Genomic DNA, 23,372 nt, shown 5'->3' on the forward strand with positions numbered 1-23,372 from the left:
ATGACTTTGAAGGAGAACATCTCAGAGGTGACCGAATTCATTCTTGTGGGGCTAACAGATGCCATAGAGCTGCAGGTCCCTTTATTTTTAATGTTCACACTCATTTACCTTAACAGTCTGGTTGGGAACCTGGGGATGATCATCTTAATTCTGGTAGACTCTCGTCTCCACACCCCCATGTACTTTTTCCTCAGTAACCTCTCCCTGGTGGACTGTGTTTATGCCTCAGCAGTCACTCCCAAGGTGATGGAGGGGCTCCTAACAGGAGATAAGAGCATCTCCTACAATGCGTGTGCTGCCCAGCTGTTCTTCATTGCAGCCTTTACTATTACTGAAAGTTTCCTCCTGACCTCAATGGCCTTTGACCGCCATGCAGCAGTGTGTAAGCCCCTGCATTACTCCACTACCATGACAAGTACTGTGTGTGCTCTACTGGTCACTGGCTCCTATGTCTGTGGACTCCTGCAATCTTCCATCTATGTTGCCTTCACCTTCCACCTCTCCTTCTGTCATTCCAATGTGGTTAATGACTTCTTCTGTGACATCCCACCACTGCTGGCTCTCTCTTGTTCTGATATCTACACAAATGAGGTTGTGGTCTTCACCTTGGCAGCTTGCACTATGGTTTTTAGTCTCTTGGTTATCTTGAACTCTTACCTGTTCATTTTTATTGCTATCCTGAGAATGCACTCAGCTGAGGGAAGAAAGAAGGCCTTTTCCACCTGTGCTTCCCACCTCACCACTGTTTCTGTCCTCTTTGGGACAATCATCTTCATGTACTTACAGCCAAGTTCCAGTCATCCCATGGACACAGACAAAGTGTCATCTGTGTTCTATACTATGATCATCCCCATGCTGAACCCTCTGGTATACAGCCTGAGGAACAAGGAAGTCAAGAGCGCATTCAAAAAGGTTGCTGAAAAAGTAAAGTCTTCATTGCGCTGAGCCTCTTAATGAGAAGTAGCATGCCAACCATGTAAAGCTTCTATTGGACCTCTACCCTGCTTCCATTGAGACAATTCTAACTCATGGCAACTCCATATGTGTCAGAGTAGAGCTGAACTCCACAGGGTTTTCAATGGTCGTAAGTTTAATTCTTGTCTTTAATATCTCTCAGAAATTACTTCCCACATGGGGTCTGTTCTATTCATGCTTTGGTAATAAGACTAGGTTGGAGAAAATTTGAAGTCTTTTTCCAGAAATAGGATTCCCCTTCCATCTTAACATCAAAATTATTATCTTAGGTGCTATAGGATCCCACACTGCATTACTCTATTGGTCTAAAGTGATTTGCAGATAAGCCTCATAAGTGTATGACTCCAGAATTACCTTGGCAATTCGGAATTCAAAAGAACTCCGTGATTCTTGTGCAGAGCATAGAGCTGCAGTTTGGATATTAGTGCTCAAAAAAAAATCACTCTGAGATTATATTTAAATGCACATTCCTAGGCACTAATTCCAGATCACCTGATTTAGTATATCTGTGGTGGAGCCCAGAAATCTGCAGAATTACCCCTAATTATCAGCATCAACCTGGATCCTGAACTTATACGGCAAGAATTGCAATGGTGAGTTTGCATAATGAGGGATACCATGTAATCTAAATCTATTAAGTTCCTCAATTTCAAAAAACAAAGTTCAGAATGAAAGGAACTCATTTGTCCAAAAAACACATCCACATCTATTCCTTATCTAAGTGGTGCAAACAGTTAAATGTTCAGTGGCTACCCTGACTCATGGCGACCCCATTGTTGCAGAGTAGAATTGCCCTCCATAGCATTTTCATGGCTGTGACCTTTTGGAAGCAGGGCATCAGGCCTTTCTTCCAAGGCACCTCTGGGTAATTTTGAATTACCAGCCTTTTAGTTAATAGCCTAGAGCTTAACCATTTATGCCACCCACAGACTTCGTTTATCATCTAGTGGCTGCTAAATTATTTGCATACGCTATCTTATTCCATTCCCACACTAGCTATGAGATGGGCATCCACATAGAGAGGAGGAAAAAGAGGTTCGGATATGAAATTCCATAGGTAGAAGCTGACAGACCCAGAATTTGAGCCCAATTCTTTGGGACTCCAAAACATATCCTTTCCAGTTTAGTTCAGCTCAAAAGTATTGAATATCCACAACACATTGCGGTGGGAATAAACAATATTAAGATGAAAAAACATCCACTTTTTCAAGGACCACTAGACATCTCAGTATAACACGATTATGTTTGTAATTTAAGCATTAGAAGGGCTGCAAGGAACAAGAGAGAATCTGAATGATATTGACCTTGTATTTTCCTTCAGTTATCTAAATCTTCATTGTTGATAATCTGAAGCTATCCCAAATCCCTGCCCTTTCATTACAGCTCTAAGTAGACCATATTAAACAATTCTAGCTTTTGAGACTGTCAGAGGAATATAGAAGGGATTGGAGCCCTTGTGTTCTGTCCATGTGTTTCCATTACTTACAGTGAAGCCTTTGTTATCTGGGAAGACTTGTCATCCTTGTTTTCTAGAAGCTTTCTGCTACAAAATGGGAATCTTCACTTGAATAAAGAAGCCAGGCTGGACATTTTACAAGCTCCAGTGAACATCCACTTTTAGGGATGGTGAAGACCACAAACCTTAAAATCTGATGTCCTTACCTTCACCAAATCCTCACTCTCCCATTACTTCACTGAGAAGAAAGAGGAAGGGACATTAAAAGATGAATATATGCCCTGATAGATCCCTGCCCTGCCTTTCCACTCATGATGGGTGGGTGTGAGGTGTTAGTCACATGGAGTTGAGCAGCACACACAGCAGGAAAATTTAGTCAGAATTTAATCAGCTCTAACACCCTGTGTTGGACAGCAATAGAATAATGTAACAACTTATACACATCTTGTTAAATGCACTTCTGTCACTTCTTTGTAAAAATGATCAATGAATCCTACAACTAGAAGTTTCTCTCTGGATTATTTTCTGGGAATGGAAGCATCAGGAACAGCAAAATGAGCTCTAGCCCTCCTCTAAAGTGCTAGCTATGACCTTGAATTCTAATAAGGTAGCAAAAGCAAGATGAATAGTAAGAAGGAATCCTTTCCTATGTGCCAGAGACATGAAATAATATCCTTGGTCACCCAAAGTGGTTCACTCAGGCATAACAAAAACCATAAAGCCAAGATGGGGTTTTCTTCAAGCTAAAAAAGGAACTCTACAATGCCATCTGATGGGAATTGTAAGCTCCTGAGGATGGGCATTAAGCAATACTCATCGTTCTCATCCTCTACCAGGTACTACAGTGGTTATGTGCTGGTCTGCTAACCAAAAGGCCAGCAGTTCGAATCCACCAGCTGCTCCTTGCAAACACAATGGGGCAGTTCTACTCTTTCCTATATGGCCACTATGAGCTGGAATTGACTTGACAACAATGGCTTTACTACTACTGTTCCTACTACAACTATGTGAATTCCTGGTGGTGCAAGCAGTTAAGTGCTCAGCTGCTAACCAAAAGGTTGGCAGCTCAAACCCACCCAGCAGCTCTGTGGGAGAAAGACCTGATGATCTTCTTCCTTAAAGACTACAGCCAAGAAAACCCTATGCAGCAGTTCTACTCTGTCATATGGAATCACTATGAGTTGAAATAACTCAATGGCACCTAACAAGAATGACAAATACTACCTGTTTCTCTTCAGCCAAATCCATTCCAGCTCATGGCAAACACAAGTGTGTCAGAGTAGAACTGTTCTCCCTATGGGTTTTCATAGCAGTGATCTTTCAGAAGCAGATCTCTAGGGCTTTCTTCCAAGCTGCTTCTGAGTGAGTTTGAACCACCAATCTTTCAGTTAGTAGTCAAGAACTTAACCCTGTATGTTACACATGAACTCATTGTTTTTTTATAGGAGTCACTAAGTCCTTATTCAAAGAAAAATTAAATGAATATGTGAATTAAGGAATGAGGAAATGAGTGACTAAATGATTGGATGAGTGAGCAAATAATGAATGAATGTGTGAGAGGAAGAGGAACTGAAATGAGTGGATAGGTCAACAACAAGCTGGATTCCTCATGCCTGATCACAGGATTCAAGAGCTGTTCATTCTATATGCCCAGAGGCAGGGCATCTCTCGTATCACCCCCACAATCTTCCTTCCTCCCACATCTCATGGAGATGAACCAACTAAACCTAATGCTTAAATCTCAGGATAAAGTCCAGCTGCCATCCAGCAGGCTTTTGGGGGGTATCTGGCCCATCACAAATGCAGGAAATAAAAACAATCAGTTTGAGTCTGATCAATCAAGACAATATAGATCATGGTGTCTTAAATTCTTACAGGAACATCTCTACTAGTGAAGATCAATTTCGATTGGCCTGAGAATTTAAAATGTAAGCAGAGAGGATGGGAACTGGCACCCACTGAAAGCACTCACTATGTGCCAGGCTAGTGCTAGATGGTCCCTACCTAGACGATTCAAAAAAAAAAAAAATTGTCGTCAAGTTGATTCTCATTCATAACAATCCTATAGGATAGAACTGTCCCGTAGGGTTTCCAAAGAGTGGCTGATGGATTCAAACTGCTGACTTTTTTGCTTAGCAGCCATAGCATGCCATAGCTCGTAACCACTGCACCACCCGGGCTCCGTCTAGATAACAGTGGGAGCTTCTCTCCCTTATGGGGGCCTCACGTATTGAAGTGGCAGTCCTTGCAAAGTCAGATCGCAAGAACAAGGCTGCTTTTTTTCTAATCAGTTTTCATTAGATTGATAAACATCCAGAAAAGAGATCTTTACAACCATAAAGAAAACTTTACAGTGAACATGCTTAAAATACATCTAAGCTGTGAAGGTCATACATCCAGAATGAATTCTTCATGCTGAATAAATGTATTTAAGTTGTACAAGTGTAATGATTAAGAGCAAATGCTCTGATAGGAGACAACATGGGTTAGAATTCTAATAATTTCTCTGAGATTCAGTTGCCTCTTCTGCAAAATGGGCATACTAACAGTACCTACTTCATAGGATTACAGAGAAGTTTAATGAGATGCTACAGTTTAGACACTTAGTATAGTGCCTAGAATACTGTTAAGAAATAAATACAGGTTACATGTTTTTATTATTCTGTTTGCAAAAGTAATGAACAGAGAGGAACCATCCTTCTGGTCTTCTTCCACTTCAGAGCCTACTTTTTTCCTCCCCTCATGCAAGTGCTTGAACTTTTTAAACTGGACCTGGCTTTTGTTCTGCCTCCACCTGATAGGCACTTTTATGGGTCCAAGGACCTTACCCGGAAACCACAAGAAGGACGGAATTTCTCTGCCTGACTTAGTTCCACCCAGTCAGTGAAAACATGTTTAACATTGTGTAATAATCTCGGCCATAGACACAATCGTTTCACTCCTCTCTCTTTGATGTGTATGGGAAATATGTTGAGAATGGAGGGCTTTTATGTAGCACTGCCATTTCTCATCAGTAGTACTAAAGTATAAAAGAAAAAAAATTCACATAATACTGATATTGATAATATTACGTGACACCTGTCCCTGAAACACATACGCACACCATATAATCTCTTCTTGACTCAAGGTTCTCTGTGAGCTGTTGTTGCTAGGTGCCATAGAGTCAATTCTGACTCATAGCAACCCTATATACAACACAATGAAACACCACCCAGGCCTGTACCATCCTCACAATTGTTGTTATGCTTGAGCACATTGTTGCAGCCACTGTGTCAATCCATCTTCTTGAGGATCTTCCTCTCTTTCCCTAGGTAATAAAATTATCCCTCTATAATGCTCTAGAATATTGAATAGACCATGGACTGGCAAAAGAACAAACAAATCTGTCTTAGAAGAAGTATAAAGAGAATCCTCTTAGAAGCAAGGATAGTGGGACTACGTCTCACACACTTTGGAGATGTTATCAGGAGGGATCAGTCCTTGGAGAAGGACATCATGCTTGGTAAAGTAGAGGGTCAGTGAAAAAGAGGAAACCCTCAACAAGATGGACTGACACAGTGGCTGCAACAATGAGCTCAGGCATAACGATTGTGAGGATGTCGCAGGACCGCGCAGTGTTTCTTTCTGTTGTATGTAGGGTCACAACTGTGAGTCAGAACTGACTGGATGGCACCTAACAACAACAACATAATGTTATAATGGGAGAGAGACATTTGTGCTTTGCAGTGGCATATGTGTATTTTATCAGTAGCTTTTCCAAGACAGTAGTAATTTTTTTTTAATTTTTATTTAAGAGAAAGTTTACAAATCAAGTCAGTCTCTAATACTGCTATATATCCCTAATTCCTCTCCCCCTAATGAGATAGCACACTCCTTCCCTCCACTCTGTCTTTTCATGTCCATGTGGCCAGCTCCTGCCCCCCTCTGCTCTCTCAATCTCCCCTCCGGACAGGAGATGCCCACATAGTTTCATGTATCTACTTAATCCAAGAAGCTCGCCCTTCACCAGTATCATTTTCTATCCCATAGTCCAGCCCAATCCCTCTCTGAAGAGTTGGCTTTGGGAATGGTTCCTGTCTTGGGCTAACAGAAGGTCTGGGGACCATGACCTCTGGGCTCCTTCTAATATCAGTCAGACTATTAAGTCTGGTCTTTTTATGAGAATTTGGGGTCTGTATCCACTGCTGTCCTGCTCTTTCAGGGGTTCTCTGTTGTGTTCCCTGTCAGGGCAGTCATCAGTTGTAGCCGGGCACCACCTAGTTCTTCTGCTGTCAGGCTAATGTAGTCTCTGGTTTATGTGTCCCTTTCTGTCTCTTGGGCTCATAATTACCTTGTGTCTTTGATGTTCTTCATTCTCCTTTGCTCCAGGTGGGTTGAGATCAATTGGTGCATCTTAGATGGCTGCTTGCTAGCATTTAAGACCCAGATGCCACTCTCCAAAGTAGGATGCAGAATGTTTTCTTAATAGATTTTATTATGCAATTGACTTAGATGTCCCCTGAAACCATGGTCCCCAAAACCTCACCCCTGCTATGCTGGCTGTGGAAGCTTTCAGTTTATTCAGGAAACTTCTTTGCTTTTAGTTTAATGCATTTGTGCTGACTTCCCCTGTATTGTATGCTGTCTTTCCCTTCACCTAAAATAGTTCTTATCTACTATCTACTATCTAATTAGTGAAAACTCCTCTCTCTCCTTGCCTTCCTCCCCAGTCTCCTAGCCATCAAAGAATATTTTCTTCACTGTTTAAACTATTTCTTGAGTTCTTATAATAGTTTTCTCATACAATATTTGTCCTTTTGCAACTGACTAATTTCACTCAGCATAATGCCTTCTGGATTCCTCCATGTTATGAAATGTTTCAAGGATTCATCATTGGTTTTTATCAATATGTACTATTCCATTGTGTGAATATAGCATAATTTATTTATCCATTCATCCCTTGATGGGTACCTTGGTTACTTCCATCTTTTTGCTATTGTAAACAGTGCTATAATGAAAATGGGTGTGCATATATCTGTTTGTGTAACGCCTCTTATTTCTCTAGGATATATTCCGAGGGGTGGAATTGCTGGATCCTAAGGTAGTTCTATTTCTAGCTTTTTAAGGAAGCACCAATCAATTTCCAAAGTGGTTGTACCATTTTACATTCCCACCAGCAGCGTAGAAGTGTTGCAGTCTCTCTACAACCTCTCCAACATTCCCTATTTTGTGTTTTTTGGGTTAATGCCAGCCTTGGTGGAGTGAGATGGAATCTCATTGTAGTTTTGATTTGCATTTCTCTAATGGCTAATGGCCGTGAGCATTTCCTCATGTATCTGTTAGCCACCTGAATGTTTTCTTTAGTGAAATGTCTGTTCATATCTTTTGCCCATTTTTTAATTGGGTTGTCTTTTCGTAGTTGAGTTTTTACACTATCATGCAGATTTTAGAGATCAGACACCGATCAGAAAGGTCATAGCTAAAAACATTTCCCCAGTCTGTGGGTAATCTTTTTACTCTTTTGATGAAGTATTTGGACTACCATAGGGGTTTGATTTTTAGAGAGCCCAGTTATCTAGTTTCTCTTCTGCCTTGTTACTTAATGTTTTGTATACTGTTTGGAAGAAAAAATAGGGACAATGCTAGGAGCCCTAATATAAGGCTTAAAAAAAAAAAGTTTTTTTTTCCACTCGGTCTTTTTATACCTTGTGTTAGGGCTTCTAGCATTGTCCCTATTTTTTCTTCCATGATCTTTATCTTTTTAGATTTTATATTTAGGTCTTTGATCCATTTTGAGTTCATTTTTGTGTATGGTGTGAGGTATGGGTCTTGTTTCATTTTTTTGCAGATGGATATCCAGCTATGCCAGCACCATTTGTTAAAAAGACTGTCTTTTCGCCCTTTTAATTGGCTTTGGGCCTTTCTCAAATATCAGCTGCTCATATGTGGATAGATTTATGTGTGGATTCTCAATTCTGTTCCTTTCGTCTATGTATCTGTTGTTGTACCAGTACCAGGCTGTTTTGACTACTGTGGCAGTATAACAGGTTCTAAAATCAGGCAGAGTGAGGCCTCCTAGCATGTTCTTCTTTTTCAGTAATGCTTTACTTATCCTGGGTCTCTCTCCCTTCCATATGAAGTTGGTGATTTGTTTCTCCATCTCATTAAAAAATCAGTGCAATTTGGATCGGAATTGCATTGTATCCATAGATCACTTTTGGTAGAATAGATGTTTTTACAATGTTGAGTCTTCCTATCCGTGAGCAAGGTATGTTTTTCCACTTATGTAGGTCTATTGATTTCTTGCAGTATTGTCTTGTAGTTTTCTTTGTATCGGTTTTTTATGCCTCTGGTAAGATTTATTTCTAAGTATTTTATATTCTTTGGGGCTACTGTAATTGGTATTGATTTGGGGATTTCCTCTTCGATGTTCTTTTTGTTGTGTAGAGGAATCCTACTGACTTTTTCGATTTGTTGTTCTTTTGGCAGTCCATGGTACATTCAATAAAAAAAAAAAATATTCCTCAACAATACCATAATTCAAAGGTGTCAATTCTTCTTTGGTCTTTCCGATACATTACCCAGACTTCACATGCATATGAGGGAATTGAAAACACCAAGGCTTGGGCCAGGAGCAACTTATTCTTTAAAGTGGCATCTTTGCTTTATATCCTTTTTAAAAGGCTTTTTATGACAGAGTCACCCAATGCAATGCATCATTTGATTTCTTGACTGATGCTTCCTTGGGCGTTGATTGTGGATACACATAAAATGGAATCCTTGACAACTTCAACCTTTTCTCCATTTATTTTTATGTTGCTTATTGGTACAGTTGTGAGGATTTTGTTTTCTTTATGTTGAGGTGTAATCCACACTCAAGGCTGTGGTCTTTAATCTTTATCAGTAGGTGCTTCAAGTCCTCTTCACTTTCAGTAGGCAAGATTGTATCATCTGCATAACGCAGGTTGGTAATGAGTTCCTCCAATCCTGATGCTCTGTTCTTCATCACATAGTCCAGCTTCTTGGATTATTTGCTCAGCATACAGATTGAATAGGTGAAATGATACAACATTGACCCACACCTTTCCTGACTTTAATACACATTGTATCCTCTTATTCTGTTCAAATGACTGCCCCCTGATCTCTGTGCAGGTTCCTCATGAGTACAATTAAGTGTTCTGGAATTTCTTTCTCTGCAATATTATCAATAATTTGTTATGACCCACAGAGTTGAATGCCTTTGCACAGTCAATAAAACACAGGTAAACATGTTTGTGGTATTCTCTGCTTTAAACCAGGATCCATCTGACATCAGTAATGACATTCCTGATTCTATGTCCTCTTCTGAATCTGGCTTGAATTTCTGGCAGCTCACTGCCGAAGTACTGCTACAGCCACTTTTGAATGATCTTCAGCAAAATTTTACTTGTTTGTGATATAAATGATATTGATCAATAATTTCCACATTCAGTTGTATCACCTTTATTTGGAATAGACATATATATGGATCTCTTCCAGTCATTTGGCCCGGTAGCTGTTTTTCAAAATTCTTGACATAGACGAGTGAGTACTTCCAGCACTGAATCCATATATTGAAACATCTCGATTGGTATTCCACAATGACTGGAGCCTTATTTTTCATCAGGACCTTCAGTGCGGCTCGGACTTCTTCCTTCAGTACCATTGGTTTTTGATCATATGCTACCTCCTGAAATGGTTGAACTTTGATCAATTTCTCACAACTCCCATGGTACAACAAGCTAGCAGACACCTGGGGAATGGACAGAAAAACTCAACAAATGGACATGGGAACCCTGGTTGGGTAGGGAAGAGTGCTGTCACAGTGTGGGGATTGCAACCAATGTCACAAAATGTTATGTATATAAGTTTTTGAATGAGAAAGTAGCTTGGGCTATAAACTTTCACCTAAAGAACAATAAAAAATAAATAGCAATACCTGTTTCTGTCAAGTCAATTCCAACACCTAGCTATGGGGAAGGATTTACTCCCCAGGGTTTTCTTCACTATAATCTTTAGAGAACTAGATTACCAGGCCTTTCTTCCACAGTGTCAGTGGGATTGAACCAGCAACCATTTATTTAAATGTATTGATATTTTGTTATGTGCCAGACATCATGCTCAGCTGTGCATATATGGCATTTAATTTAATCTTTATTATTCTCCCATGAGAGATACGCAATATAGTTTTTTATAAGTGATATAATGGAGAGAATAAATGATTTGGCCAGAGTCACAGTGTAAAAGATGACAGAACTGGGATTAGAAACCAGGCCACATGATCACTCCACTCAAACTTTGATACTTGACTCCATGACTGCATTGAGAAAGGAGTGACCACAAGACCTTGATGGTGCCCAGTTATCATTGCTGAATGTTTTGATCGAAGATTCTATACAAGAACTCTGGTCAAAATAGGGAGAAATGTGAAACAGCATTTAAAATTCTCATAAAATACAAACTTCCTGGATCCGTTGGGGTTGGATGAACCCTCAAAACTATTGTCCTGAGATTATTTTTTAAACCTTAAACCAAAAAACATCCCCTAAAGTTTTCTTTAAGCCAAGCAATACTTAGCTTAATTAGTAAAGAATGCCCGTTTTGAGCATTGTCTCTTTTAAAGAACTATCTGTATGAGATCAAATTGATAACAGCAACTTGAAAGTTTACATAGGAATCTTAGCTGCAGTGAGTTTAAGTTAACAGTGAAGGAATAATTCAGAAAACAGTGTTAAATGGTTGCACAAACTTGAAGAATATAATAGATGTCAGCAAACTGTACGTGTAGAAATTTTTCAGTTTGTGTGTGTTTTCCTGTGTGCATTTACAACAATAAAAAAAAATTTCAAATAGGAGTGATAATTCTCTCCTACAGAAATGATTAAAATGGAAGATTAATTTAGGGGTCAGATGTGGCTGTGCAGAAGAAAGAAAGGATTCACCAACTTAGTTGTAAAAAGGAAAAAGTATTCAAAGAGCAGCTCTTCAGCAGTAAGTCAGGTAGATATTTTATAAGTAAATAAAAAACTTTGTCATTCTGGACAGATTCTGTAAGTCTGTGAGAAATAATTAGATACAAAAAAGCTTACATGAGCTCTGGATGTCACCTAAGCCATAGATTTCAGTGAAATTTTTATTTTTAGCACCCAAGTTGTCTGTGGCTGCTGCTGTGACCCCTGGAGGCTCTTTCCTATAAGCTGCTATTCCCTCCTGTCTTCATAAGCATTCCCAGCCATGATGCAAACATTAGTCTCTGATAGCTCTAGGTGAGGACAGGTTATGAGGGCCAACCTGGAATCAGGAGCCTCGTGAGATATCCACCCACTTGACACCAAGTGTTTCCCTGGAGACTTGTGTAAACAGATCACTGTCTCTGCCTTGATATTTGCAAGAGCAGAAGCCCAGATTCTGCTGTACAACCTGGAGCTCCAGAATTAGGGAAGTCATTTCTCCAGAATGATGCTCTCCTGGATATGGACTTCAAGTCAACTAGGCATGAAGGTGTTCTATACCCATACCTTTGGGACTTCATTCGACTGTTCCTAGGAAACAAGTAAGTGTTAGGAAAATATAAAATCATAGCCAATTAAAGTATAAAGGGATTCTAGAAGATCCCATCATTTTATTTTACAAATGAGAAAAATGAAAGCTAAGTGACTAGACCAATGACACCCTGTTAGCTTGTTGTCCCCTCACTCCTAGTCCGTTGCTCTTCCCCCTCTAACACGCTGCTCTCTTTCACCCAGATGTACATGCTCATTGCTATCATATGTCCTCAAATAAATGGTTGAAATGAAAGGAGATTTTACTCCAAGGCAGAAAGACAGTGCCTCCTAACTGCACTCAGTTCAGAACATGGTATAAGAGTAGCAGGCAAATGTCATACCTCCCTCTCTGAATTTCAGAAGCTATAGCGCTGCCACCATCTCTAGGGGATCTCAATTTTTGAACCATTTTCTTTGGTAACATCAAAGTTTGGGCTTTCAGTTCTGCTGGCTGAATATCCTGCAGTAACCAGGAAACGATGGCTCAGATGGCCTGGTTCAAAAAATCATTAACTTTCAAATAACTTCATATTCATTGTCACATCCGAGCATGATAGCACCCTCTCAAGGAGTTGGAAGAAGTATTTTATTTTGTGAATTAAAAAGATCGTGTCAGTGGTCGGCCTAAAAAAAAAAAATACCAAGTGATTATCAATAAATTAGAATTAAAATTAGTCTTGTGTTTATAGTGCTCTCCTATCCTAGCAGCTCTCTACCTCTGAATTCCTGGCTTAAAAGGAGCCTTTTTGTGTTCCTTTATATAGAAGATAGGTAAAGGAGCTGGTCAACGCATTGGCCACTCTCAGTGTTTCAGCATGATAAGGCAATTAACTTTAAAAAAAAAAAAAAGTAAACAGACACACATGTTTCCGTGTTGGGCTCAATCTGGAAATTCTAACGAACATAGACCTCTAACAATTAATGAGCCAAGAAGTAACTTTATGGTCTGGCTAATTCTTGGCACTTCCATGATGATAATTATAATACTTTAGAGATATCTTTATTGCAGCACTTGTCACTTTGGGGGGAACTGTTTGAAGAGCTGGCCATCTCTACCTTCATTAAAGAGTCAAGAATTATGATATTCATTTTGTAATACAAGGGCCTGGTATATAATTGAAATATTTGTAAAGTCATCTAGAAAGGGAACTAGTGCTGAATATATTTGTATGCCAGGCCTTGTGTTAGTATGAATCTTGTATCTTTTAGTTCTTCCAACATCTTAATTTAATCTTTACCACACTCTGAAATAGGTAAACAGATATAATAAAGGTACGTGATATTTCACAGAGAATGCAACTGAGATTCAAGGAGTGAATCTAACATTCCTAAGGCTATATCTCATCTAAATTGTTATTCAGTGAGTGACACTCACACAATTAGAAAAAGTATATCCTTGTATTATACTTGGCCAAATGATCACTTTACACTCTTCTTCTAAATGGTTGTATTATATCTGTAATCTGATACGTTATTTCCTCCAACTCTTTATCTTAGGATTCAATCCTGTCCATTTTATTTCTACCAATTACTGTTGCATGTTGCTTGGCCCCTAATAAAGATTTGGATCTTGTGAAGAATCTTGCTTATAAATCACACCTGTCTACATGTAGTTTCCTAATTTTACCACTGTGCTTATCAGCTCATGCCTTTATCCATGGAGTTTCCTCTGCCTGGTGTAACAATATTAATAGCAGTAGCAGTAATAATAGCTTACACTATTGAGTACTTGCTGTTGAGTATTGCTACTGAGTATTGATCCCATTTGAAAGATGAGGAAACACAGAAAGGTTAAGCATCTTACCCCATTATTTTGAGATGGGAAGTAATAATAGTACCCCCCTTTTCCTCACAGAGGTGCTAAATGTATTTATGAGCTAATATATGTGAACAACTTAGATCAGTTTCCCAGCATCTAGTAAGTACTTTATAAAATATTTGTTATTATATTAACTAATCATCATTATTGTTACTTCTTCGCTGTCCAAGCCACAGCTCAGAAGGTATCATTTCCAGAATATCTTCCTGTGCCCCTAAACTGGTCTAAAAATGCCTGCTTTCTGCTCAAAGCACCCTGGGCATACCTCTCCTGAGGCAATGCGTTATGATTAACATACCTGTTTGTATACAGGTTTTTCCCACTAGGCTGCCCTTAAAAACAAGGGTCATATCATAGCCTGCCTTGAATGTGAAGGATTGTTGATCAAGGAGAAGTGAAAGATTCAAGATTCAAGGACCAGAAGTAGCTTTTGTATTGAGATGGACTCTCATTCTATAATCATGACAGCCACAATAAGCCATGAGCTGGAGGTAAGCACAACAGAACCTGCCGTGACATGGCTGGGGGCATGTGGCATGGTTGGGGACCCGGAGCCTCTAAAAAACCAGGTACCAGTGAGTTAACTCTGATTCATGCCAACCCCTTCGTGTGTCAGAGTAGATTTTCTATGGCTGATTTTTCAGCAATAGATCTCCAGGCCTTTATTCTGAGGTGCCTCTGGTGGACTCGAACTTCCAACCTTTCAGTTAGCAACCGAGCATATTAACAGTTTGCACCACCTAGGGACTTCTGTCTCGTGCCGGTCTCTGGGGGAGTATAACAGTAACTCTTCTGCCTCCCTCTACTCTTCCTCCTCAGAAATAAAGCACAGGTAAAGTTGGGAGAGGAAAACGTCAGCCTCTGAGAAAAATAAAGATTTAGTGGGGAGAGACTCTGGCCACACTTCAGTTCTCAAGGTAATGCTCAAACAGCATTATCTTGTGTTATCTCATCTAGCCGTAGGTACTTCATATGCTGATTCACCGATGGCGTTGATGGAGAACTTATCAGAAGTGACTGAATTCATTTTTGTGGGCCTAACAGATGCCATAGAGCTGCAGGGCCCTTTGTTTTTAATCTTCACACTCATTTGCTTCATCACTCTGGTTGGGAACCTGGGGATGATGGTGTTCATTCTGTTAGACTCTCGTCTCCACACCCCCATGTACTTTTTCCTCAGTAACCTCTCCCTGGTGGACTGTGTTTATGCCTCGGCAGTCACTCCCAAGGTGATAGTGGGGTTCCTCACAGGAGATAAGATCATCTCTTACAATGCATGTGCTGCCCAGATGTTCTTCTTTGTAGCCTTTGCTATTACTGAAAGTTTCCTCCTGACCTCAATGGCCTTTGACCGCTACGCAGCAGTGTGTAAACCCCTGCATTACACCACCACCATGACAAGTACTGTGTGTGCTCTACTGGTCACTGGCTCCTACGTCTGTGGACTCCTGCAATCCTCCATCCATGTGGCCTTCACATTCCACCTCTCCTTCTGTCATTCCAATGTGGTTAATCACTTCTTCTGTGACATCCCCCCACTGCTGGCTCTCTCTTGTTCTGATACCTACACAAATGAGATTGTACTCTTCACCTTGGCAGCTTGCAATGTCTTTTTTACTCTTTTGGTTATCTTGAACTCTTACCTGTTCATTTTTATTGCTATCCTGAGAATGCACTCAGCTGAGGGAAGAAAGAAGGCCTTTTCCACCTGTGCTTCCCACCTTACCACTGTTACCATCCTCTATGGGACAATCATCTTCATGTACTTACAGCCAAGTTCCAGTCATTCCATGGACACAGACAAAATGGCATCTGTGTTCTACACCATGATCATCCCCATGCTGAACCCTCTGGTTTACAGCCTGAGGAACAAGGAAGTCAAGAGCGCATTCAAAAAGGTTGTTGAAAAAGTAAAGTCTTCATTGGGTTGAGCCTCTTAATGAGAAGTAGCATACAAACCATGTAAAGCTTCTATTGGACCTCTACCCTGCTTCCATTGAGACAATTCTAACTCATGGCAATGCCATGTGTGTCAGCGTAGAACCGTACTCCATAGGGTTTTCAGGGGCTGTAAGCTTAATTATTTTCTTGAATATCTCTGAGAAATTACTTCCCACATGAGGTCTGTTCTATTCATATTTGGTAATACGACTAGGTTGGAGAAAATTTGAAGTCTTTTTCCAGAAATAGGATTCTACTTCTACCTTAACATCAAAATTATTATCCTAAGTGCTATAGGATTCCACACTGTGTTACTCTATTGGTCTAAAGTGATTTGGAGGTAAACGTTATAAGTGTATGACTCCGGAATTACATTTGCAATTCAGAATTCAAAAGAACTCCGTGATTCTTGTGCAGAGCATAGAGCTGTGGCTCTTAGATATTAGTGCTCAAAAAAATCACTGTGAGACAATATTTAAATGCACATTCCTAGGAACTAATTCCAGATCACCTGATTTAGTGTATCTGTGATGGAGCCCAGAAATCTGTAGAATTATCCCTAATTGTCAACATCTACCTGGATCCTGAACTTATACAGCAATAATTCCAATGGTGAGTTTGGGTGATGAGGGATGCCATGTAATCTAAATCTATTTAGTTCCTGAATTTCAGATAACAAAGTTCAGAATGCAAGGGTTTCGTCCATCCAAAAATGTATCCACATCTGTTCCTTATCTGAGTGGTGCAAACAGTTAAATGTTCAGCTGCTAACCTGGCTCATGGCGACCCCCTGTGTTGCAGAGTAGAATTGCCCTCCATAGCATTTTCATGCCTGTGACCTTTTGGAAGCAGGGCATCAGGCCTTTCTTCCAAGGCACCTCTGGGTAATTTTGAATTACCAGCCTTTTAGTTAATAGCCTAGAGCTTAACCATTTATGCCACCCACAGACTTCATTTATTACCTAGTGGCTACTAAATTATTCGCATATGCTGTCTTATTCCATTCCCACACTAACTATGAGATGGGCAACCACATAGGGAGGAGGAAAAAGAGGTTCAGATATGAAATTCCATAGGTAGAAGCTGACAGACCCAGAATTTGAGCCCAATTCTTTGGGACTCCAAAACACATCCTTTCCAGTTTAGTTCAGCTAACAATTGCTGAATGTCCACAATGCACTGCAGTGGGCGTAAACAATATTAAGATTAAAAAAACCCACTTTTTCAAGGACCACTAGACTTCTCAATATAACACAATTATGTTTGTAATTAAAGCATTAGAAGGGCTGCAAGGAACATGACAGAATCTGAATGTTATTGACCTTGTATTTTCCTTGAGCTTCCTAAATCTCCTTCATTGTTGATAATGCGAAGCTGTCCCAAATCCTTACCCTTTCATCACAGCTCTAAGTAGGAGCATATTAAACAATTCTAACTTTTGAGGCTGTCACAGGAATATAGGAGGGCCTGGAGCCCTCCTGTTCTGTCCATGTGTTTCCATTACTTACAATGAAGCATTCGTTATTTGGGAAGGCTTGTTATCCTTGTTTTCTAGAAGCTTTCTGCTACATAATGGGAATCTTCACTTGAATAAAGAAGCCAAGCTGGAAAATTTGCATGCTCCAGTGAACATCCACTTTTAGGAATAAACCTTAAAATCTGATGTGCTCACCTTCATCAAATCCCAAATGTCCCATTGCTTCACTGAGAAGAAACAGGAAGGGGATATTAAAAGATGTATATGTGCCCTGACAGCCTCCCTGCCCTGGCCTTTCCAGTCGTGATGGGTGGGTGTGAGGTGTTAGTCACATGGAGTTGAGCAGCACACACAGCAGGAAAATTTAGTCAGGGATTTAATCAGCTCTAATTTTTTTTTTTTTTTAACACCAAAAAGAATTTTTTTTTAACACCCTGTGTTGGACAGCAACAGAATAATGTAACAACTTAAACACATCCTGTTAAATGCACTTCTGCCACTTCTTGGTAAAAATGATCAATGAATTTTACAACTAGAAGTTTCTCTCTGGATTATTTATTGGGAATGCAAGCATCAGGAAAGGCAAAAATAGCTCAAGCCTTTGAAACCCTATGGGACAGTTCTACTCTGTCCTATAGAGTAATTATGAGTAGGAATTGACTCGACAGCAGCAGGTTTAGTACTATGACTACTACGACTATGTGGAGCCCTGGTGGTGCACACGGTTAAGTGCTCAGCTGCTAACCAAAAGGTTGGAAATTCAAACGCACCTAGCAGCTCTGTGGGTGAAAGACCTGGTGATCTTATTCCGTAAAGATTATAGCCAAGAAAACCCTATGAGAAGTTTTACTCTGTCATATGAGTTGAAAGAACTCAATGGCACCTAACAACAACAACAAATACTACTACTACCTGCTTCTCTTGAGCAGAATCAATTCCAACTCACAGCAAACCCAAGTGTGTCAGAGTAGAACTGTGCTCCCTATGGGTTTTCAAAGCTGTAATCTTTCAGAAGCAGATCTCTAAGGCTTTCTTTCTGAGCTGCCTCTAGGTGAGTTTGAACCTCCAGTCTTTTAGTTAGTAGTCAAACACTTAACCATGTGTGCTACCCGTGGGCCCATTGTTTTTTTTTTTTTTTTAATTAACTTTTATTAAGCTTCAAGTGAACATTTACAATTCCAATCAGTCTGTCACATGTAAGTTTATATACATCTTACTCCCTTCTCCCACTTGCTCTCCCCCATTGAGTCAGCCCTTTCAGTCTCTTGTTTCGTGCCAATTTTGCCATCTTCCCTCTCTCTCTATCTTCCCATCCCCACTCCAGTCAAGAGTTGCCAACACACTCTCCAGTGTGCACCTGATTTAATTAGCTCACTCTTCATCAGCATCTCTCCCCCCGCCCCCTGCCCCCACCAGTCCCTTGCATGTCTGATGAGTTGTCTTCGGGGATGGTTCCTGCCCTGTGCCAACAGAAGGTCTGGGGAGCATTGCCGCCAGGATTCCTCTAGTCGCAGTCAGACCATTAAGTATGGTCTTTTTATGAGAATTTGGGGTCTGCATCCCACTGATCTCCTGCTCTCTCAGGAGTTCTCTGTTGTGCTCCCTGACAGGGCAGTCATCGATTGTGGCCGGGCACCAACTAGTTCTTCTGGTCTCAGGATGATGTAGGTCTCTGGTTCATGTGGCCCTTTCTGTCTCTTGGGTTCTTAGTTGTCGTGTGACCTTGGTGTTCTTCATTTTCCTTTGCTCCAGGTGGGTTGAGACCAATTGTTGCATCTTAGATGGCCTCTTGTTAGCATTTAGGACTCCAGACGCCACATTTCAAAGTGGGATGCAGAATGTTTTCATAATAGAATTATTTTGCCCATTGACTTAGAAGTCCCCTCAAACCATGTTCCCCAGACCCCTGCCCCTGCTCCGCTGACCGTTGAAGCATTCATTTTATGCCAGAAACCTCTTTGCTTTTAGTCCAGTCCAATTGGGCTGACCTTCCTTGTATTGAGTGTTGTCTTTCCCTTCACCCAAAGCAGTTCTTATCTACTGATTGATCAATAAAAAGTCCTCTCCCTCCCTCCCTCCCTCCCTCCCCCCTTCGTAACCACAAAAGTATGTGTTCTTCTCAGTTTATGCTATTTCTCAAGATCTTATAATAGTGGTCTTATACAATATTTGTCCTTTTGCCTCTGACTCATTTCGCTCAGCATAATGCCTTCCAGGTTCCTCCATGTTATGAAATGTTTCACAGATTCGTCACTGTTCTTTATCAGTGCGTAGTATTCCATTGTGTGAATATACCACAATTTATTTACCCATTCATCTGTTGACGGACACCTTGGTTGCTTCCAGCTTTTTGCTATTGTAAACAGAGCTGCAATAAACATGGGTGTGCATATATCTGTTTGTGTGAAGGCTCTTGTTTCTCTAGGGTATATTCCTAGGAGTGGGATTTCTGGGTTGTATGGTAGTTCTATTTCTAACTGTTTAAGATAACGCCAGATGGATTTCCAAAGTGGTTGTACCATTTTACATTCCCACCAGCAGTGTATGAGAGTTCCAATCTCTCCGCAGCCTCTCCAACATTTATTATTTTGTGTTTTTTGGATTAATGCCAGCCTAGTTGGTGTGAGATGGAATCTCATCATAGTTTTAATTTGCATTTCTCTAATGGCTAATGATCGAGAGCATTTTCTCATGTATCTGTTGGCTGCCTGAATATCTTCTTTAGTGAAATGTGTGTTCATATCCTTTGCCCACTTCTTGATTGGGTTGTTTGTCTTTTTGTGGTTGAGTTTTGACAGAATCATGTAGATTTTAGAGATCAGGTGCTGGTCTGAGATGTCATAGCTGAAAATTCTTTCCCAGTCTGTAGGTGGTCTTTTTACTCTTTTGGTGAAGTCTTTAGATGAAAGTTTTTTTTCTTTTTTTTTTTTAGATGAGCATAGATGTTTGATTTTTAGGAGCTCCCAGTTATCTGGTTTCTCTTCATCATTTTTGGTAATGTTTTGTATTCTGTTTATGCCCTGTATTAGGGCTTCTAGGGTTGTCCCTATTTTTTCTTCCATGATCTTTATCGTTTTAGTCTTTATGTTTAGGTCTTTGATCCACTTGGAGTTAGTTTTTGTGCATGGTGTGAGGTATGGGTCCTGTTTCATTTTTTTGCAAATGGATATCCAGTTACGCCAGCACCATTTGTTAAAAAGACTATCTTTTCCCCAATTAACTGACACTGGTCCTTTGTCAAATACCAGCTGCTCATACATGGATGGATTTATATCTGAATTCTCAATTCTGTTCCATTGGTCTATGTGCCTGTTGTTGTACCAGTACCAGGCTGTTTTGACTACTGTAGCTGTTTAATAGGTTCTGAAATCAGGTAGAGTGAGGCCTCCCACTTTCTTCTTCTTTTTCAGTAATGCTTTGCTTATCCAGGGCTTCTTTCCCTTCCATATGAAATTGGTGATTTGTTTCTCCATCCCCTTAAAATATGACATTGGAATTTGGATCGGAAGTGCGTTATATGTATAGATGGCTTTTGGTAGAATAGACATTTTTACTATGTTAAGTCTTCCTATCCATGAGCAGGGTATGTTTTTCCACTTCAGTATGTCCTTTTGAATTTCTTGTAGTAGAGCTTTGTAGTTTTCTTTGTATAGGTCTTTTACATCCTTGGTAAGATTTATTCCTAAGTATCTTATCCTCTTGGGGGCTACTGTGAATGGTATTGATTTGGTTATTTCCTCTTCGGTGTTCTTTTTGTTGATGTAGAGGAATCCAAGTGATTTTTGTATGTTTATTTTATAACCTGAGACTCTGCCAAACTCTTCTATTAGTTTCAGTAGTTTTCTGGAGGATTCCTTAGGGTTTTCCATGTATACGATCATGTCATCTGCAAATAGTGATATCTTGACTTCCTCCTTACCAATCTGGATACCCTTTATTTCTTTGTCTAGCCTAATTGCCCTGGCTAGGACTTCAAGTACGATGTTGAATAAGAGCGGTGATAAAGGGCATCCTTGTCTGGTTCCCGTTCTCAAGGGAAATGCTTTCAGGTTCTCTCCATTTAGAGTGATGTTGGCTGTTGGCTTTGCATAGATGCCCTTTATTATGTTGAGGAATTTTCCTTCAATTCCTATTTTGGTAAGAGTTTTTATCATGAATGGGTGTTGAACTTTGTCAAATGCCTTTTCTGCATCTATTGATAAGATCATGTGGTTTTTATCTTTTGTTTTATTTATGTGATGGATTACATTAATGGTTTTTCTGATATTAAACCAGCCTTGCATACCTGGTATAAATCCCACTTGATCAGGGTGAATTATTTTTTTGATGTGTTGTTGGATTCTATTGGCTAGAATTTTGTTGAGGATTTTTGCATCTATGTTCCTGAGGGATATAGGTCTATAATTTTCTTTTTTTGTAATGTCTTTACATGGTTTTGGTATCAGGGAGATGGTAGCTTCATAGAATGAGTTGGGTAGTATTCCGTCTTTTTCTATGCTTTGAAATACCCTCAGTAGTAGTGGTGTTAAGTCTTCAATGAAAGTTTGGTAGAACTCTGCAGTGAAGCCATCCAGGCCAGGACTTTGTTTTGCTGGAAGTTTTTTGATTACCGTTTCAATCTCTTTTTTTGTTATGGGTCTATTTAGTTGTTCTACTTCTGAATGTTTTAGTTTAGGTAGGTAGTGTTTTTCCAAGAATTTATCCATTTCTTCTAGGTTTTCAAATTTGTTAGAGTACAATTTTTCGTAGTAATCTGAAATGATTCTTTTAATTTCATTTGGCTCTGTTGTGACGTGGTCCTTCTCGTTTCTTATTTGGGTTATTTGTTTCGTTTCCTGTATTTCTTTAGTCAGTCTAGCCAATGGTTTATCAATTTTGTTAATTTTTTCAAAGAACCAGCTTTTGGCTTTGTTAATTCTTTCAATTGTTTTTCTGTTCTCTAATTCATTTGGTTCAGCTCTAATTTTTAGTATTTGTTTTCTTCTGGTGCCTGATGGGTTCTTTTGTTGCTCACTTTCTATTTGTTCAAGTTATCGGGACAGTTCTCTGATTTTGGCTCTTTCTTCTTTTTGTATGTGTGCATTTATCGATATAAATTGGCCTCTGAGCACTGCTTTTGCTGTGTCCCAGAGGTTTTGATAGGAAGTATTTTCATTCTCTTTGCATTCTATGAATTTCCTTATTCCCTCCTTGATGTCTTCTATAACCCAGTCTTTTTTCAGGAGGGTATTGTTCAGTTTCCAAGTATTTGATTTTTTTTCCCTAGTTTTTCTGTTATTGATTTCTAGTTTCACTGCCTTGTGGTCTGAGAAGATGCTTTGTAATATTTCCATGTTTTGGACTCGGCAAAGATTTGTTTTATGACCTAATATGTGGTCTATTCTAGAGAATGTTCCATGTGCACTAGAAAAAAAAGTATATTTTGCAGCAGTTGGGTGGAGAGTTCTGTATAAGTCAATGAGGTCAAGTTGGTTGATTGTTGTAAGTAGGTCTTCCGTGTCTCTATTGAGCTTCTTACTGGATGTCCTGTCCTTCTCCGAAAGTGGTGTGTTGAAGTCTCCTACTATAAATGTGGAGGTGTCTATCTCACTTTTCAATTCTGTTAAAATTTGATTTATGTATCTTGCAGCCCTGTCATTGGGTGTATAAATATTTAATATGGTTATGTCTTCCTGATCAATTGTCCCTTTTATCATTATGTAGTGTCCTTCTTTATCCTTTGTGGTGAATTTAAGTCTAAAGTCTATTTTGTCAGAAATTAATATTGCTACTCCTCTTTTTTGCTTATTGTTTGCTTGATATATTTTTTTCCATCCTTTGAGTTTTAGTTTGTTTGTGTCTCTAAGTCTAAGGTGTGTCTCTTGTAGGCAGCATATAGATGGATCGTGTTTCTTTATCCAGTCCGTTACTCTCTGTCTCTTTATTGGTGCATTTAGTCCATTTACATTCAGCGTAATTATAGATAAATAAGTTTTTAGTGCTGTCATTTTGATGCCTTTTCATGTGTGTTGTTGGCCATTTCATTTTTCCACATACTTTTTTGTGCTGAGACGTTTTTCTTAGTAGATTGTGAGATCTTCATTTTCATAATGTTTAACTTTATGTTAGTTGTGTCGTTACATTTTTCTTGGCTTTTTTCTTGAGTTATGGAGTTGATATTCC

The 23,372-nt window shown here is 39.6% G+C and overlaps 2 protein-coding genes across 2 annotated transcripts; both read left to right on the forward strand.

Annotated features, from left to right (window-relative positions):
- LOC100660632 (olfactory receptor 5B12-like) lies at positions 1–945 on the forward strand. The gene has a single exon (XM_003421401.3). It carries the CDS (start codon positions 1–3, stop codon positions 943–945), a length of 945 nt encoding a protein of 314 aa, XP_003421449.2.
- Positions 946–14,545: 13,600 nt separating this feature from the next.
- Positions 14,546–15,723, forward strand: LOC100660341 (olfactory receptor 5B12-like). The gene has a single exon (XM_023540558.2). It carries the CDS (start codon positions 14,713–14,715, stop codon positions 15,721–15,723), a length of 1,011 nt encoding a protein of 336 aa, XP_023396326.2. The 5' UTR covers positions 14,546–14,712.
- Positions 15,724–23,372: the final 7,649 nt, after the last annotated feature.

This window comes from Loxodonta africana, chromosome 7 (genome assembly GCF_030014295.1).
Source record: "Loxodonta africana isolate mLoxAfr1 chromosome 7, mLoxAfr1.hap2, whole genome shotgun sequence".
NCBI classification, from domain to species: domain Eukaryota; kingdom Metazoa; phylum Chordata; class Mammalia; order Proboscidea; family Elephantidae; genus Loxodonta; species Loxodonta africana.

Bases quoted from the DNA above. Each gene is read 5' to 3' on its own strand.
- LOC100660341 (XM_023540558.2), top strand. From the start codon at position 14,713: ATGCTCAAACAGCATTATCTTGTGTTATCTCATCTAGCCGTAGGTACT.
- LOC100660632 (XM_003421401.3), top strand. From the start codon at position 1: ATGACTTTGAAGGAGAACATCTCAGAGGTGACCGAATTCATTCTTGTG.